General features: G+C 40.3%; 1 protein-coding gene across 2 annotated transcripts in view; it reads left to right on the top strand.

The window, feature by feature from the left end:
* The window catches only part of PRKACB (protein kinase cAMP-activated catalytic subunit beta), a 91,261-nt gene that overhangs the window by 32,830 nt on the left and 40,850 nt on the right, over nucleotides 1-17,581 (top strand). Inside the window, exon 1 of one of the 2 annotated variants that reach the window (XM_084852112.1) lies at nucleotides 11,771-12,066. The exons of the other annotated variant lie outside the window; for it this stretch is intronic. Within the exon in view, the coding sequence (XP_084708238.1) occupies nucleotides 11,880-12,066 (187 nt within the window). The 5' untranslated portion in view covers nucleotides 11,771-11,879. Of the gene's footprint in view, nucleotides 1-11,770; nucleotides 12,067-17,581 lie in introns of those variants that run through there. 2 annotated transcript variants of the gene reach the window in all.

Genomic DNA, 17,581 nt, shown 5'->3' with positions numbered 1-17,581 from the left:
TATTATTTAAGGATAGATCTGAAGTCTGCCTAAATTTGTGCTTCACTTTACGGTTTTTTAAAGGTTCTCTGGACACCCATGCCTAAAGAGTCATCATCTTAGGCCACAATCCTATACACACTTACCTGGGAGTAAGTATCACTGAACTCAGTCAGGCTTACTTCTGAGTAGACATGCATAGGACTGTGCTGTTAAGGTTTTAAGATTGCAACCCTTTTAAAGAACATTCTGGTCCAATAAAATAGCTTTTCTCCAGTATCTCTTGTCTGGCTGCATCCCCTTTCTGAAATCATAGCTTCTCATGTAAAGGTTGACTTATTTTTTTTTATATTTATTGTGCTTTGAATATATGGAATATAAAAATGAAGCTGTGCTAAAATACTGGTGATTCAAGAGTACTAACAACTAACACTAGAATCTTAAGTGACTACTAAATAAGCATAATGTGATACTCAGTTTTTTCTGAAGTTTCTGCTTGTAACTCTCTTGTATGCAGACATACCAGTTTGCTCCAAACCATTATGCGGCATGCATTTATTTATTTATTTATTTCATTTCTATACCACCCAATAGCCGAAGCTCTCTGGGCGGTTCACAAAAATTAAAACCAAACAACACACAATAAAACAATTTAAAATATATAGAACATTAAAACCAGAATATAACAATACAACCACAATAAAACCTAGCAGCAGTGCAGGAGTTTAAAATACAGATTTAAAACAGCAAAGATAAAAATTTAGAAAGCTAAAATGCTAAAATGCCTGGGAAAATAAAAAGGTCTTCACCTGGCGCTGAAAGGAATACAATGTAGGCGCCAGGCGAACCTCACTAGGGAGCTCATTCCAGAGCCGGGGTGCCACAGCAGAAAAGGCCCTCCTCCTAGTAGCCACCCGCCTCACTTCCTTTGGCAGGGGCTCACAGAGAAGGGCCGCTGATGATGATCTTAAGGTCCGGGCAGGCACATATGGGAGGAGGCGATCCTTCAGGTAACCTGGCCCCAAGCCGTTAAGGGCTTTGAATGTTAACACCAGCACTTTGAATCGGGCCTGGAAATGGACTGGCAGCCAGTGCAGCTGGAAAAGTACTGGCGTAATATGAGCTTGCAGGCCAGTCCCTGTTAACAATCTTGCTGCCCTATTTTGGACCAGCTGAAGTTTCCGGACCGTTTTCAAAGGCAGCCCCACGTATAACGCATTGCAGTAATCCAGACGAGAAGTTATCAGAGCATGGATAACTGTAGCTAGGCTATCTCTGTCCAGATAAGGGCGTAGTTGGTATACCAGCCTAAGCTGATAAAAAGTGCTCCGTGCCACTGAGTTCACCTGTGCCTCAAGTGACAGTTCTGGATCCAAGAGCACCCCCAAACTACGAACTTGATCCTTTAGGGGGAGTGCAACCCCCTCCAGAACAGGTTGAATATCACCTAGCCGGGCAGACGAACCACCCACTAACAGTACCTCCGTCTTGTCTGGATTGAGTTTCAGTTTATTAGCCCTCATCCAATCCATTACCGTGCCCAGGCACTGATTCAGAACAGCCACTGCCTCACCTGGTTTTGATGAGAAAGAGAGGTAGAGCTGGGTGTCATCCGCATATTGATGGCACCTCAGCCCACACCTCCGGATAACCTCCCCCAGCGGTTTCATGTAGATGTTAAACAGCATGGGGGATAAAATAGAGCCCTGTGGAACCCCATGGCACAATTGCCATGGCACAGAGCAATAATCCCCCAGCTCCACCTTCTGGAATCGGCCATCCAAGTAGGAGCGGAACCACTGTAGTGCAGTGCCTCCAACTCCTAACCCAGACAACCTATCCAGAAGGATACCATGGTCGATGGCATCGAAAGCCGCTGAGAGGTCCAGGAGAATCAACAGGGTCGCACTCCCCCTTTCCCTCTCTTAAACCTAAGGTCATAGCAAAAAAAAAAAGCTCTGAAATCTCTGAAAGAGAGATATAACCCCATGTTATATGTGTAAAAAAGCAAACATTATGTCTAATAACTCAAACTTGAGAATATAGTGCATTCCTCATTTTAGTAGTTCTCCAAAATGGGTTAAAAATTAAACAATGTCAACGTCTGTCAGTCCTGTGGAAGATCCAGATTGATTTTACATACGCACTGTCTGCTTTAGTTTCCTTTGATTCTAATTGTTAGAAGAACACCTATTGTAGTTTTAGCAAGAAAGGAAAACATTGCGCTAGGTTTGGAAACAGAGAGAAAGGAACAGCTAGCTCTAAATTTCTCTTTCATCTAATAAAACGCAGAGAGAATAGCGTCAGTGACCACAGAAGCACATTTTAATTTATGACGAAAGTTTCAGTTGATTAATTGTACTGATTAAGGATTGCGGCCGTAAACATTAACCATTTACAAGGTAGTGACTGATGTTTTATGTATTAGAGAAAGGTGGCTGGATAGTGTTGGCTTCAGTGTCAGTTCATTTGGCTTTGGCTGGTACTCAGTAAATCATAAGTCAACGACTGCAGTTTGGGAAGCAATTGTGGAAACTGTAAAAATACCTTTTGAGCTGGTGCAAGGGTAATGTTCTTATGATTTTAACTATGGTTAACAGATCCAGATCAGACTTGATGATTGTGCCTTCTCTTCCTGATGCACCACCTCTTTTGTATGTAAATTAAGCTATACTTTTGTTTCTGCTCTTAACTATGGTTCAAGGTTATGCACACACTAGTGTTAACCATGGATAATGCTAACCAGAGTTTGTGCCAAATCTGGATTTCAAACTGGCTACCAAACTTTGGTTCAGTGCAAACTGTTTTAATGTTAACCAGGATTAATTCCATTGGATATGCAATATTGAAACATAGTTAAGCTCACACGAGAAGGAAAGTTCTAGGAGTAAGGAGCTTTCTAGATACTGTTACGGACATTCTAGATACTGCCATCAAAGTTAAAAAAGGGAAATATTATTTAGAAACATTTTTATGTATGAACATAGCTTGGACATTCTGTTTATGTAGTTGCTGTCCTGTTGTATTAAACAAGGTCATCCAACTTGGTTGTTCTGTGAGAGAACTTTAGGAGAGAACCTCATTCTCTGAAAACCTTACCTTCCCACTTTAACTGCATGCAGGTTCAGACATACTGGGAAACCATGGTTTCCTGCTATGAAAATGAGCTGCCCATGATGAAGAGATAGAATGTCTCCACTTTATATTTTCAGCTAACTACAGTTTCCTGTGATATCCAAACTTGGGAATTTGTGGTTTGAGAATAAACCAGGATCTGAAACCATGAGTTAATTGTGGCCAGTTCTCACTAACCATTGTTGTTCTAAACAAATCACCACCGTTCCTTAAATTAAGATGTCATGGGCACCATTGGCTGGTTTAAAATTGAAAGGGGGAGCTTTTGATCTCCTTACCGGTATAAAAGAGGATGAAAGGAGGGATGCACAAACCCAATAGGATTTAGGATGCTTGTCCACTCTCCAGTACTTGTATAATAGTAAACATTCCCTAAGTGCCTCAGAAAACGTGATAGTTTTTAATATTGATTTTAAATCAATTTTAGTTCATACGTATGGTGCACTACTGTGCAGTGAAATTGCAGGCAGTATTCTTTGAAGTATTTTATTGATTAAAATATTTTTAAACTGCCTTTCAACTAAGTATCCAAAGGAGCTAACAAGACTCATTAAACCACCATGTAGATACTAATTAGCATTAACAATGATCAGAACAACAAATGGGAAAAGGAGCTAATCAAGAAACCCAAAAGCCCTTTGGAAGAGGGACATCTTGGCCTGACATCCAAAATACCTTTTCCACAGGAGCTTTTCTGCATACTGAATGGAGGTATCCAATTGAACAAATGACATGGGTCTATGTTCACTTCTTGTTTGCGATGTCAGAAATGATGACCTTGGCGTGCCTATCTAGAAGGCCAGCCTTTCCGAAAAGACAACTTGTAATCTGTTTTGTAACTGCAGGTAAATTGTGAAACTTCAGTAAAGAACACAAGTTGTGCTGGCAGGTTGCTCTCAAAAATTCTGTGAGATGTTTCCATTAATAGGAGGTTGTAGGGCATTGAGCCTAGAATATGCTGTGAGATGAACCTACATGATAAAATAAAGAATGGAGCTGCTGTTTTGACTTCAAATATTTCATGGAATCATAGAATAGTAGGGTTGGAAGGGGCCTACAAGACCATCGAGTCCAACCCCCTGCTCATTGCAGGAATCCAAGTCAGAGCATCCCTGACAGATGGCTTTCCAGCCTCGTCTTGAATGCCTCCAATCTGGGAGAGCCCACCACCTTCCTAGGTAATTGGTTCCATTGTCGTATTGCTCTAACAGAAAGCAATAAAGAAAGTTTTTCTGATGTTTAGCCGGAACCTGGCTTCCTGTAACTTGAGCCCATTACTCCGTGTCCTGCATTCAGGGATGATCGAGAAGAGATCCTGGCCTTCCTCTCGGTGACAACCTTTCCAGTACTTGAAGAGCGCTATCATATCTCCCCTCAGTCTTCTCTTCTCAAGGCTAAACACGCCCAGTTCTTTCAGTCTCTCTTCATAGGGCTTTGTTTCCAGTCCCCTGATCATCTTTGTTGCCCTCCTCTGAACCTTCTGCGGCTTGTCTGCATCCTTCTTAAAGTGTGGTGCCCAGAACTGGACACAGTACTCCAGATGAGGCCTAACCAGGGCTGAGTAGAGGGGAACTAGTACTTCCCGGGATTTGGAAGCTATGCTTCTATAGATGCAGCCCAAAATAGCATTTGCCTTTTTTGTAGCCACATCACATTGTTGGCTCATATTCAGCTTGTGATCGACAACCATTCCAAGATCCTTCTCGCTTGTAGTGTTGTTGAAACAAGTATCCCCCATCTTGTAACTGTGCATTTGGTTTCTTTTTCCTAGGTGCAGAACTTGGCATTTATCCCTATTACATTTCATTCTGTGGTTTTCTGCCCAGTGCTCCAGTCTATCCAGATCACTTTGAATTTTGTTTCTGTCTTCCAGAGTATTAGCTATTCTGCCCAATTTTGTGTCATCCGCAAATTTGATCAGCATTCCCTGCACCTCCTCCTCCAAATCATTAATAAAAATGTTGAAGAGCACTGGGCCCAGGACTGAGCCCCGTGGGACCCCCCCATGTTACCTCTCCCCAGTTTGAGAAGATCCCATTGATAAGCACTCTTTGAGTCTGATTCTGTAGCCAACTGTGGATCCACCTGATTGTTATTTCATCTAGCCCACTTTGAGCTAGTTTGCTCATCAGGATATCATGGGGCACTTTGTCGAAAACTTTGTTGAAGTCGAGGTATATTATGTCCACATCATTCCCATGGTCCACAGGGGAGGTGACCTGATCAAAAAATGAGATCAAATTCATCTGGCAGGATTTGTTCTTGACAAATCCATGTTAGCTTTGAGTAATCACTGCATTGTTTTCAAGGTGCTTCCAGATGGATTGCTTTATCATCTGCTCCAGAATTTTCCCAGGGATTGACGTCAGACTGACTGGTCTGTAGTTCCCAGGTTCCTCCTTTTTACCCTTTTTGAAGATCGGGACAACGTTAACCCTCCTCCAGTCATCTGGCACTTCACCCGTCCTCCATGATTGCTCAAAGAGAACACACAGTGGTCCTGACAGTTCTTCTGCCAGTTCCTTTATTACTCTAGGATGCAATTCATCTGGCCCTGGAGATTTCAACTCATTCAAAGTAATTAGATGTTCCTTGACCATTTGCCTATCGATCTCCAGCTGCAATCCTGCCCCTTCAGCCTGTACTTCGCCTTTGCCAGGGGGGTCATAGGCCCTCTTTCGGGAGAACCAAAGTAGGAATTGAGCATTTCTGCCTTTTCTTTGTCATCTGTTATCATTTTGCCATCCTTATTTTATAGCTGAACCACCATTTCTTTCCTCTGTCCTTTACTTTGCACATAGGTGAAGAAAGCTTTTTGTTGCTTTTAGCATCCCTTGCTAACCTCAGTTCATTCTCAGCTTTTTTAAAAAACTCCTTTTTTTAAAAAACTCCCACCCATCTTGGACTCCTTTTCTCATTAGAGTTGCTTGCCATGGGACCTTACTGATCGTTGTTCTGAGTTTATTAAAATCAGCTTTCCTAAAATCCAGGGCACGCATTTGGCTACACTCGGCTTTTGCTTCCTTTAGAACCATGAACTCAAGTATAACATGGTCGCTTTCCCCCAGAGTTCCTGTAACTGCTACATGATCCACTAAGTCATCTCTGTTGGTTAGGATCAAGTCAAGGATAGCCTATCCTCTAGTTCCTTCCTCTACTTGCTGTAGGAGGGAGTTATCTGCCACACAAGTCAGGAATTTCTTGGAGGGGCCATGTTTTGCAGGATTTGTCTCCCAGCAAATACCAGGGAAATTAAAGTCCCCCATTACTACTACATCATGCTTCCTTGAAACACTGGCAATTTGCTTTTCAAAAGTTTCATCCTCGTCTTCTCCTTGATAGGGTTGCCGGTAGTAGACTCTGACCACCAGGTTCCTTTTATTCTTTGCTGCATTTATTTTAACCCAGATGCTCTCGATGGGGCTACCAAGCTCATCCTCCTGTATCTCTGTGCAGAGACATGTATTTTTAACATATAGTGTAACCCCGCCTCCCTTTCTGTTCCTCCTGTTCTTTTTGAACAAGCTATATCCTTCAATTGCTGTATTCCAGTCATTTAGTCAATGAGTTAAAATGTTGAAGCTTGGGTGTAAATGATTACTTTAAATTTGCAGAAATATGCACACTGGTTAATGTGAGTCTTTTGCAGTAGAGGTTCTGTTGATGGGATCTGATTCAACACTGTGTCCCAGCTGCTATGACTTTTTGTTTGAAAGGTTTGTTACAGCAGGTATAGCTGATCCTGCACACTGATGGAAGATACTGCATTTGCTGAACTCTTGATGTAACTGCATATAAGAAACTGGAAATCAGTTGCATGTTGAATCTGACCCTCTTTGTTCTACTGGCACTTGCTGATACTTCTTGTTTCATTTTTTAAAATTATTGCACTGTAATGCATGTTGTGTTTTCCATTATCAGTCCTGACAATACCAAGGTCTGGCTCCTAGCTTCTGTTCTGAGAGCAGAACGGAGCTCCAGAACAGGGCTTCCCCGCTTTCCCTTCTCTGCATCTCCTGGAAATTTTGTTCCTGATAGTTGGTGGACCTGGAATAGAATGGCATGTAACCTGGGATCTGCAGCAGGATTAGAGGATTTCCCAGAATTGGGGACCCCTCTCCCCTGCTTTTAAGTGAGAAGAAGTGCCTTTCACTTGCACAACACTTTTTGGATCCAGGCCCAAGTGTTTAATACTTTGTATTGGGTAGTATTTTGCTCCTCTAGGATAAATGGATTTACTGGGCAATTTTGGATCGCTATAATGGCTGCATTTTTAACTTTTGGACAGTAGATGCCGGTAGATATCTTCTGAATTTAAAATAGAAATGTGGCCATTGCTACCATAGCAACAACTTCCTCTTGGCCTTGTTATTTATAGAAATGCTGCTGCATCATCTTTACATCGCTCTCCTGCTAAAGAGAGACTTTTTCTAAATGGCTTTAAAAAGCTCTCTTGGTAAGATAGAGAATATAAGTTAGTCCTGGACTGATTTTTAAATTCCTATGCATTAACAGTTGTGGTTCTACTGCTATATTTGTTATACTAATCTGCCAGGTTCCAAAGAGAGATGTTAGGCACCCCTAGGAGCTTGGACATGCTTAGTGAGATTTTTACTTAGTTCTTCCTTTAGCAGCAGACATCCCAGCCCTCCCCAACTACTTTTGAGAATCCCCTGAGTTTCAAAAGTGGTTTGCTTTGTGGCACAGTTCTTTGGATCTCAGCCATAATGGGGTAACTTACTGGACTTCATGTCTGTAGCAGTATTTACGACAAATTAACATTTTAGCTAACTGTGTAATTAATCAGTACTAAACTGCAGAATTAAAAGGAGCTTGTCCACCTATAGTGCAATCCTATAGATGTCTACTCAAAGTAAGTGAGTAGTTTGATGGGACTTACTCCTAGTTATGTTTGTGTAGGATTGCAGCCAGAGAGTATGTTTTCTCAAGGTCATAAAGGTAAAACTACAAAACCTTTGCATTGCTAAGAGTTGTTGGTTCATTTTACATTTTAAAGTCTGTCATACCCTTCTATCCATGTCTGAACGCCTCTTTAATGCATTTCTGAACTGCCTTTCAAAACTACAGCCTTTTTCAATTGCCTGCCTTTGATTCCCTTTTAAAAAGTTACTAGGCTTTTGATTAATTTTTTGAAAGTAATTGTTCGGGGTTTGGCATGCGGAGTGTTAAAAGCATGTTGAAACCAAATAAAAGAGTGTATAGATATGCATCGCTAAAATGTACACCTTCTGTCACGTGTTTTTTTTTAAAGCTAAATGTTAAACTTTTCCACTACAAGTCAAGATTGCATGTCTTTAAATTTTCATTTATGACTTAATCTTACTTTCCACACATCTCTTCTCAAAATTCTAAAACAAAGAGTATTAATATTAGCTTTAAAACACTCTATTAGGTGATAAGTTTAAAAGAAAAGTTGCCTAACAGCAACACTAACAAATTTTAGTTTAGTTGATTTTTTTCAGTTATGCCACCATTTTACGAAAGAAATGTGGGGAAAGCCCTGTAGCACCACAGCAATACAACAGTACAGTGAAGGAACTGCTTGTTTGTGTCTGAGGCAATGTTGTAAAGTACTCTGTAATAATAATAATATAGAATTTTAGAAATCTGTGGTCAATTCTTTGAACCTAGGCAAGTGATAAACTGCCATGGAACAGAACTTTTTTATGCCCGTGCTCTTTTCTTAGGTAAAAAGCAGAAATTCACATCAATAGCATATATAGGCTTTTCTTATTGCAGTAATGTGTTGCTCCAGCTGTGGGCGTTGAACTCTTAGGTTAGAAGTGCCAAGATAGTGATAAATCAGATTCATTGGTTTACCTACAAGGAGACTTTATTGAGTAACTTACAGCACACAGGCATACACAATGGCTGGATCAGACAGCTTCTCTGAACCAAGAGCCATGGGGTACAATGAGTTTCATACAATACATGTTAGCAATAAGCAGCATAACAGCAGCAAGCGCCCCCTAGCATGCATTCCCAGCATGGACTAACAGCACTAGGTTTTCAGCACAGCCACCTGTAGCTTTAAGGTAAACAAACTCTGCTTCTCAGGCATATCAGTGATAAGACATTCTCCTCATTAGCAAGGAATGTTCTTGGAGCTGCTTCTCACCCCTTTGACTCATCTCTCTATATCAAGAGGCCGATTAAGGGTAAACAGCAGCCCTCTGACCAAAGGCAGAGAGCATTATGGATCTAAGCCACTCTAAAACTACTAATAGCTTGGTTCAGGCCTGGGGCCTTACAAGTGGTATAAACTCTACTGAACTGTTCAGATGCAGAGGCTACAGTAATACCACATGACACCAAGTAACAGTCATTTAGAATGTTTTATAAGTTCATGTCATAATGTTTCTCTCTAGACATGTCTTACATTTCATAAAGAAGGAAGTGAATTGAACAATAAAAAGCAACATCCTAGGAATAACATTTGCTTTTTTTGCTTAGTTTAAAGGTGTGTTTGGTACTTTGTGTTAAAAATTGTCTTAAGGGTGCAATGCAGGACTTGGAGAATGTTAACTAGTTGACTTGACTGAAATACAGATTGCATCGTAGGCATGTTTTTAAACTTTCAGGGATATCTGAGTGTATCATGTTTTGTTGCAACAAATTAAACATCATTTGGCACTGTAGAGTAACAGGTTTATTGTGACATAAGCTTTTGTGGACTAGTGCCCAATTAATTTTGAACTTTTGTAATTATAGGCTCCTCCCATTTTCCTTCCTGGTTTACCACCCACAGCTTTCATTTCTGACTCATAGTCACTATGAGCTGTGTTACCCCTCATCTTTCAATAAAGATTCATACAGCACTAGGACCTGAGTTCAGTACTATTTTTGTCTGTCTTCCTCCAATGCTCAGCAAAGGTAAAAATTCAGTTATGCTCCACAGCTGAATGTATCGAACCTATTCTCAAAGGATTCCATTTGTATCTCTTCTGCAAAGTTGCTGTGAAATGGTGCCCCCCAATGGGAAAAACGCAATTATGTGAATGCAACCTTAACCTTCCTTGTGGATATCCACAGCATCTTGAGGGCCATTTCACATGTTACAAAATAGTGGGTACATGTATTCATCATGTATTTGCAGTCTCTTCCTCCACCCCCATCCCTGAGTGTGTATTCATGGATGGGAAAGACTAGTACGTGTCTGTTGTTGTTCAGTCGTGTCCGACTCTTCGTGACCCCATGGACCATAGCACGCCAGGCCTTCCTGTCCTGCGCTCTCTCCCAGAACATGCTCAAGTCCATATTCATTGCATCAGTGAAGCTATCTAGCCATCTCATCCTCTGCCATCCCCTTCTCCTTTTGCCTTCAGTCTTTCCTAGCATCAAGGTCTTTTCCAGAGAGTTTTCTCTTCGCATTAGGTGGCCAAAATATTTGAGCTTCAGCATCTGTCCTTCCAATGAGCACTCAGGGTTGATTTCCTTTAGGATTGACTGATTTGACCTCCTTGCAGTCCAGGGGACTCGTAAGAGTCTTCTCCAGCACCACAGTTCAGAAGTATGTGTCTAAGGGAGTTTTAAACTTGGATTTTGCTTAATGTTTTTATATGCCACAACAGCAAAAAATCAATATATAACTAGATCATGGCATATATAAAAGAAGATACCTGCTAAATGTGTGGGCTGCTACTCTGTTCTGGATTGTTGTTAGTATCTCATAAAATATTAATTACCCCAACATTTCCAAATAGTGTTATGCTATTGTGAGAGTACTAGAAAAGGTAAATGTGATATCAATTAAATATCCTTGAGTATTTGTGGCTTGGGAAACATTTTTGCATCTGTGCATGAAGCAAAAGGTAACCAAACTTCTAGGAAGTAGTTTGTGTTCACTCCCGTTCTCTCTCTCTCCCTCCCTCTCTCTCTCTCTCTGTCTCTGTCTCTCTCTCTCTCTCTCTCTCTCTCTCACACACACACACACACACACACACACACCCCTCTACCTCTTAAATGGATCTATCCATTTAATTTGCTCATAATTGCAAAGCCCCAGGATGAATGTAACCAATGAGTTAGAGTACCAACCTTAGGTTACCTCCATAACTTAGTAGTATGAGTAGGGATTTAATTACCTATTTAGAAGTTGAGAATGAGAATTCCTGCCAAGAACTCCTTTTGTGTCTTGACCACTCACTGTGTGTACATGTCCTGCAGCATGTAAATATCAGTTTTGAAAAGGTGCACATTATGGGAAACTTGGAAGGTCTGTGTAGTACACCGGCATTCACCTTCTAATTCTCATAACATTAAATAATTCAAAATGTTATTCTCATAGCTTTTAATTGACAATAACGGAGAATGTAATATTGTATAGTATATAATTTAACATTGCTAATATACTATATAGAACGTAACTGCTGACTCTTAATTGTAGAATAAGTATGTGTGTACACATGCATGCATATATTTTTGCATGACCTAGCTTCGAGTTCCCCTTTTGCATTGAACAGGTTTGTGCTTATTCTCATTGCAGTGTAGTTTATTTCAGAAGATAGGAAAAGTTAATATGCAAACTGGGCAGTTTTTTTCCTAGTCACCACACTGAGCTGATATCAAGAGGCTTTTGCTGAGAATAGCTCTTGAAGTTTGGTTTTATATTAACAGGAAGCAGAACAGCGGTTGTGGCTTTAGCACACTACATACAGGAAGTTTGACACATGCTTAATCCTTGGCTTCTGTTCTTAAGTTCAGAATTGTTTCTTACTTTTAACGTACACCTTAAATGTATATAGATGGCAGCTCAGAAAGAGCTGCAGGGTAGCCTAAGCACAGGGACTGCTAATGCTTTGCAGAGACTAGAAGGGTTTGCCAATAGACTTTTTCACAGGCACTCTAAGGGTTCAGCAAATGAACTGAAAGAAGCTCTGGAAAACGAGTCCCCTTGCTTCTCTCAACCTGTTGCACTGTGGGAGAGATCAAGTAAGTATGTGAAGGTTACTTGGTTTGTAATGGCAAGCTGTAGGATGTTATATACTAAATATAGAAAAATGTTGACAGCTAAACTGGTGAATTAAATGATTAGCAGGTGGATCCAAGTCTATATGTAGTTCTGTTTCTTAAAGCACGTGCAAACAGGTTACAGAGTACATATTACTGTGAGCTTTCTTATGTCAGTTTATTACCTTGCATACTTTCCTGTTTAATTTTAATGCCTATTTCTTCATTATTTAAATTTGGTTTCTTAAAGCAGTAGTGCCGGATTTAAACTGTTGGCTGTCCTTACACTGCAGAGTGTAATGCAGTGCAGAGTCTGTTGCAATGTGGGCCCCCTGCACACATGAGTGATGCAATGTGCAGGAGAGGGTGACCAGTACATATGCATGTGCAGTGCCTCTTGTTGTATCAGATGGATAGTCTTTTCTGTTGTACTAGAAGACCTTGGGTGCATATGCCAATGTTGCACATTTAAAATCTGTATATTGAGCTCATGAAATCACTAACGATATATGACTATATTTTTAATATCTGCTGACGCCTCAAAGTTGATAGGGATGCCAACAGTTCATAAAAAGAACAACATTGCAAATATGGGTAACGGGCATTAACTTTCCAAAATAATGTTTTAAGCAGTATGTAGTTATCAAATTATATTGTTCTAAACTTATTTTGCTACCTTAGTAAGTCATCCCTCCTCAAAGGAACACAGAGTGGCATTTTAGCCTCATAGTAACCACATGACATACATTAAAACAGTTTTGAGAGAGAGATTTGCCAATGAACTCCCTAGCTGAAAAGATTTGAACCTAAGAACACAGTCCTAAGAGATCAGAGCCCTTTGTCTGTCCTATGCCCTGCCAGCAAGAATCAGGCAGGGTGGGAGGAGGACATATGTGAAAATGCCTCTTGTCCATCCTTTTCTTTACATTTTCAGCTAGATGAGCCTCTTGGCACATCTACCTGACCTATCTTATTGTGGGTGGGATGGGCAGTGGGGAAACTTTAGGATCCTGCAGATACTGGCCTTTCCTCCCTCCCTGCCCCCTTTTTCCTTTTCCCAAACTGTTCCAACCACAGAAGAGCAGCGCTGCAGTCCTTTTGGCAGCTGCAAAGGGGTACAGGAATGATCCAATCTCAGATACCTCCTCCTGAGGTTGTAGCAGTGTCCATGGCCTCAGGAGAGGGGCAGGGATCCACCATATTCTTCAGTCCCTGGGACTGCTCTGTAAGCTTCCCATATTAAATGTCCAAACTCTAGCCACTGTATCATCATAGTTATTCAACTAGGTATGGACAGATATGTAGTTAGCCTATTTGAATTGCAAATATGAAACTATAACTACTTCCACACATATACTTGCAAGTGTATTTACAGGGGCAGGGATTACTTTGTAATTGTATAGTTTTTATATTGGATTTGTTTTTTAAATGTTGGGTACACTGCACTGGGATTCCTAGTAATGAAGGAGGTCTATACACTTTAAAATAAATGTGTTGGTAAATGTCATGCTTTGCATTCATTTTGTGTACTACTATCAAGAGGGCTCCCACCTCTCTGGGGAAAGTTTGATACAGAAGATCCAGGAGTGCAAACACATAAGATCCTTTCACTGTACACTGCAAGATCTACACACACTCACCCTCTCATGCTGTCTTTCATGATCACCCCCTCCCAAACGCACTCTTTCTTCCCTCTGGATCACTATTTCTCTCTTACACACATGCACCCCACACATGCCCATCACCTCAGACACGCAGAAATGCACCACATTTATCATTCCCACAAGCACATGCACATCCCTTCCTACCCTACCACTGCCCAGTCACCCTGCAGCCATCTCCAATTCACCCAGAGTTTCCCTGCAGCCCTCCCCACCAGGCCCCCACAGCCTTCGCCAACCTACACTGGGTGTCACACCGTAGCCTTCTCCCAAGCTTACCAGACAGGCAGGGGATCTTTCTTTTTTCCTTTTTTCTATGTGTATATAAATGAGTGTGACAATGTATATACCTTAGTCAAGTGTTTCTGAAAAGGCATGTCTTATTGAGTGATGTATCTAATGTTTATTGTAATATGTATTGTATTACTCTTGCATGGTAGAAAAATAAATAGTTCAGGATGATTGTACTAGCAGAGCCACAACAACAACAATAAACAAAATAGCACTGGGAGAAAACATCACCAACTTGATGCATATGTCCCTAACAATAAAATTATATAAAATAAAATCATGCCATATTTTATAAAATCAGCCATTTTCACTTTCCCTTTCGCTGATTTCAGTTGGTAAGTCAAATGTTCTGCCATGGCTATTTGTTGCATCTCCATGAACCAAAAATTCAATGTTAGATATTCTATAGTTTTCCAACTTTTAGTTATCAGCTATTTTCCTACAAGCTGCCATCAGCATGAACACAATTAATTCCTTAGATGTCACTTTTGCATTTTGTTCTTCCCATTTGTTAATAGAGCCAGTGCTGATATATAGATAGATAGATGTTTGTCATTTCTGAGAATACCATGTTCCAAAACTTTAACATGGCAGGACATGTCCACCACACGTGAATATATGAACCTTAGTATAGGGCATCTAGCTTGACGCAAAGTGGTAATTTTTTTTTGGTGGCGAGGGGAGATATTGTGTTGTACCATGTTGATCCTAAGTTAATTAGCTGTACTGTAACTCTTTTTTGCAATGATCTTTGGATTGAGCAATGAATGTATTACTTACTGTAATTCTTCAATGTATAAAATACATTACTATTGTGGTCTTCTACTTCCACATGGACTTTTAGAACAGTGCACATATAGCAAACTGCTGGCAGAGCATATAGCCATCCTTCTACTATGTGGTTTAGGTCTCTTTGGTTTTGTTGGTTTAAAATATTTATATAGCACCCTTCATTTAAAAAAAATACCTTGGCATTTTATAGCCGCGAGAGTGAATGAAAAATAAAACTATTTGAAAAAACCTACAGAATGTAAATGACTGCAAACAAATAAAAAACAAAGCAGTAAAGAAAAGACTTTGGCCTTGGCCTTACAAACTCATTTTTAGTTTATTGAGGACGATATTAGTCCTTTTGGACTTAGTATAGTGAAATCATATTTGTGAATAAATTCAGCCATAAATACAAAGCTCTGCAAGAGGTCATCCTTAAGAATGAAGGATGATAAATGATAAAACTATTGTATGAATAGTCTTCTAAGGAAATACATCTTGCTGGAAGCAACCTATTGAGAAGTCAAAATGGTCCTCCCGCTGAACCTGCATATCCATTTTCCTCTTTTGCGTTGAAGGATGTAGTTCAGAAAAGATGGGTGCTGTTGGGCATTGGGAGTAGTACTGGCTTTCTTCCATATTCTGAAGGAGGTTAAACTTGCCAATTATGAAATACTTTCCTATTTATTGACCTCCATGTTAGTACAGCCTGTTTTTAAATCCCAGACTTCAATTGTGGCATATACAAAGTACTAATAGTTTCATGTGAAAAATCCCTTTTCCCAGTCACTGAACAATCAGAACCAAGCCATAAATATCTTGGATTTGAATGCAGGGCTGTTAGCTCAGAAGCAGTGGCTTCAGACAGTCTTGAGTCCTGACACATTTTGTTTTCGAAACTAACCTTTTGATTAGTTAACAGCTGCTGTGGTCATGGTAATAAATACCAGTGGGCTAATTCGATCAGGTCTGTGACAGGATTACCTATGTACAACTAGCATGACAGTGTCATGTTAACCTAGTTCGAGCTTAAGAATGGTTGTAGCTCCACCTACTTTTGTCCAAGCATTTATTATATAGTATTATGTAATGCTTTCACATAGGACTGTGGGCAGGCCAGATGTCAGAATGACAGACACAACACATGTCTTTCTGTCCCCACCCCACCGCTTGCTCAAACACTGATAAGACTCAGGTATTTTGGGGCTTTTTTGTTTTGTTAAAAGTAATGTAGCAAATTTTCTAAAGTCTAAGTTGAAAATCCACAACAGATATTCTAAGGGAGAACACTGGATTCCCATTTGTACTCTGCTTTTAGTGCTCTGGGTCCTTCCAGCTCTTTTATTGCTGCTTAGAACTTCAACAGACTCAATGTAATTAAGGGAGCAATCCTATGGCCACTAGACAGTGGCTAGATGGCCATAGGATATCGTGTTGCCCGGGAACTGACCTCGGAGCTCATGCTCCATCCTCCATGCTTTCAAGAGAAACGCTGAGCAGCCAAAAGGGGGCGTGGCTGGGGGTATTCTGGGGCGGGGAGGGCAGAAACGCCTGCACAACACATTGTATCTGTCGTACAGCAGCCTCCTTTCCCGCTCTGTCCTCCCACGGCTAGGCAGCTGCAATTGGCTGTCTAGCCAAAAAGGCAGGGCAGGAGAAGCGCGGAGGGAACAAACCCCTTTGGGGAATTTGGGGAAACCATTCTCTGTTTTAGTTCTTTAACTGTAAAATGGGAATAGGACCATATTTCACAAGGTTATTCAAGAAAACAGCATACAATTATAAATCATGTACATTAAATTGTGTTCTTATGTTGGAGCTGCCTGCCTGAAACTTCAAAAATGGGCTGTGTCGGTAGTATGGTACAACTGTAGCGAGTAGCTGTGTGTGGCATTAGTAATACCAAGTATGTTAGCTGGTTGAGCTTTTATGATATAGCATGGCAATAAATTTTGTAATGAAAAAAAGTTGTGTTTTCTGAGCATTTGACAGGATACTGTGAAACTTCCAGTAGAAAATTCTGAGTTGTGTGCCTCTAGAGAAATCTAGTTTTAAAAAATCATATGTATAAAATAGAGAGAGTTGTTTTCCATGTGAATAGATTAAAGCTTTAGGAAAAACTACTGTTGGGTACAAGCAGACGGATAATTCTTCTCTAAGGTTGCTATGGAAACAAGCAGTGCTTGATATAACTGAGAACATCTTAAAACATCCTGGCGTTTTCTTTTCTGTCTCTGCCATTTTGCAATGCTGTCTGTGTTATAGGTAATGCTGGCTCAAGAACAAGTAGTTAATGAGCATCACTGTTTGAATATTGATCTACTATTCACTGCTGGCATTTTTATTGGATAGCTTTCATATCTCAAAACTGCTTGGATGAAGGCAACCTCTCTGGATTTGTCTGTCTTTCATTTCTAGTGGCTGTGTGTGAGGGTGCCAGTGCTTCTACACTAGAGACTAAATAACTCATTCACTGGACAGATATTACTAGCAATATGTTTCCAAAAAATAATCTTTCAATATGAATGGTAAGTCATTTGCATTGCTGTTAGTGTTTTAGTTTTCTTTCAGTCATGAATTTATCTGCTTTTATAAACAGAAATTGATAAAATTGTCTCCTGTGCTATCATAAATTTCTCATGAGCTTTTTTCCCTTTTCATAATCTAGACAGTATGGAGATGCTTTTTAAATTGTTCAGTACTAAATTATTTAATGTTATATAAAGCATCAGGGTGTAGTGTTTGCTACCATGGCAGCTTTAAATAGACTGTAA

The sequence above is a fragment of the Heloderma suspectum genome, chromosome 4, assembly GCF_057233095.1.
Source record: "Heloderma suspectum isolate Gila_16-S chromosome 4, 16-S_ref, whole genome shotgun sequence".
Classification (NCBI taxonomy): Eukaryota; Metazoa; Chordata; class Lepidosauria; order Squamata; family Helodermatidae; genus Heloderma; species Heloderma suspectum.
This window is presented reverse-complemented; position numbering and strand designations above follow the sequence as displayed.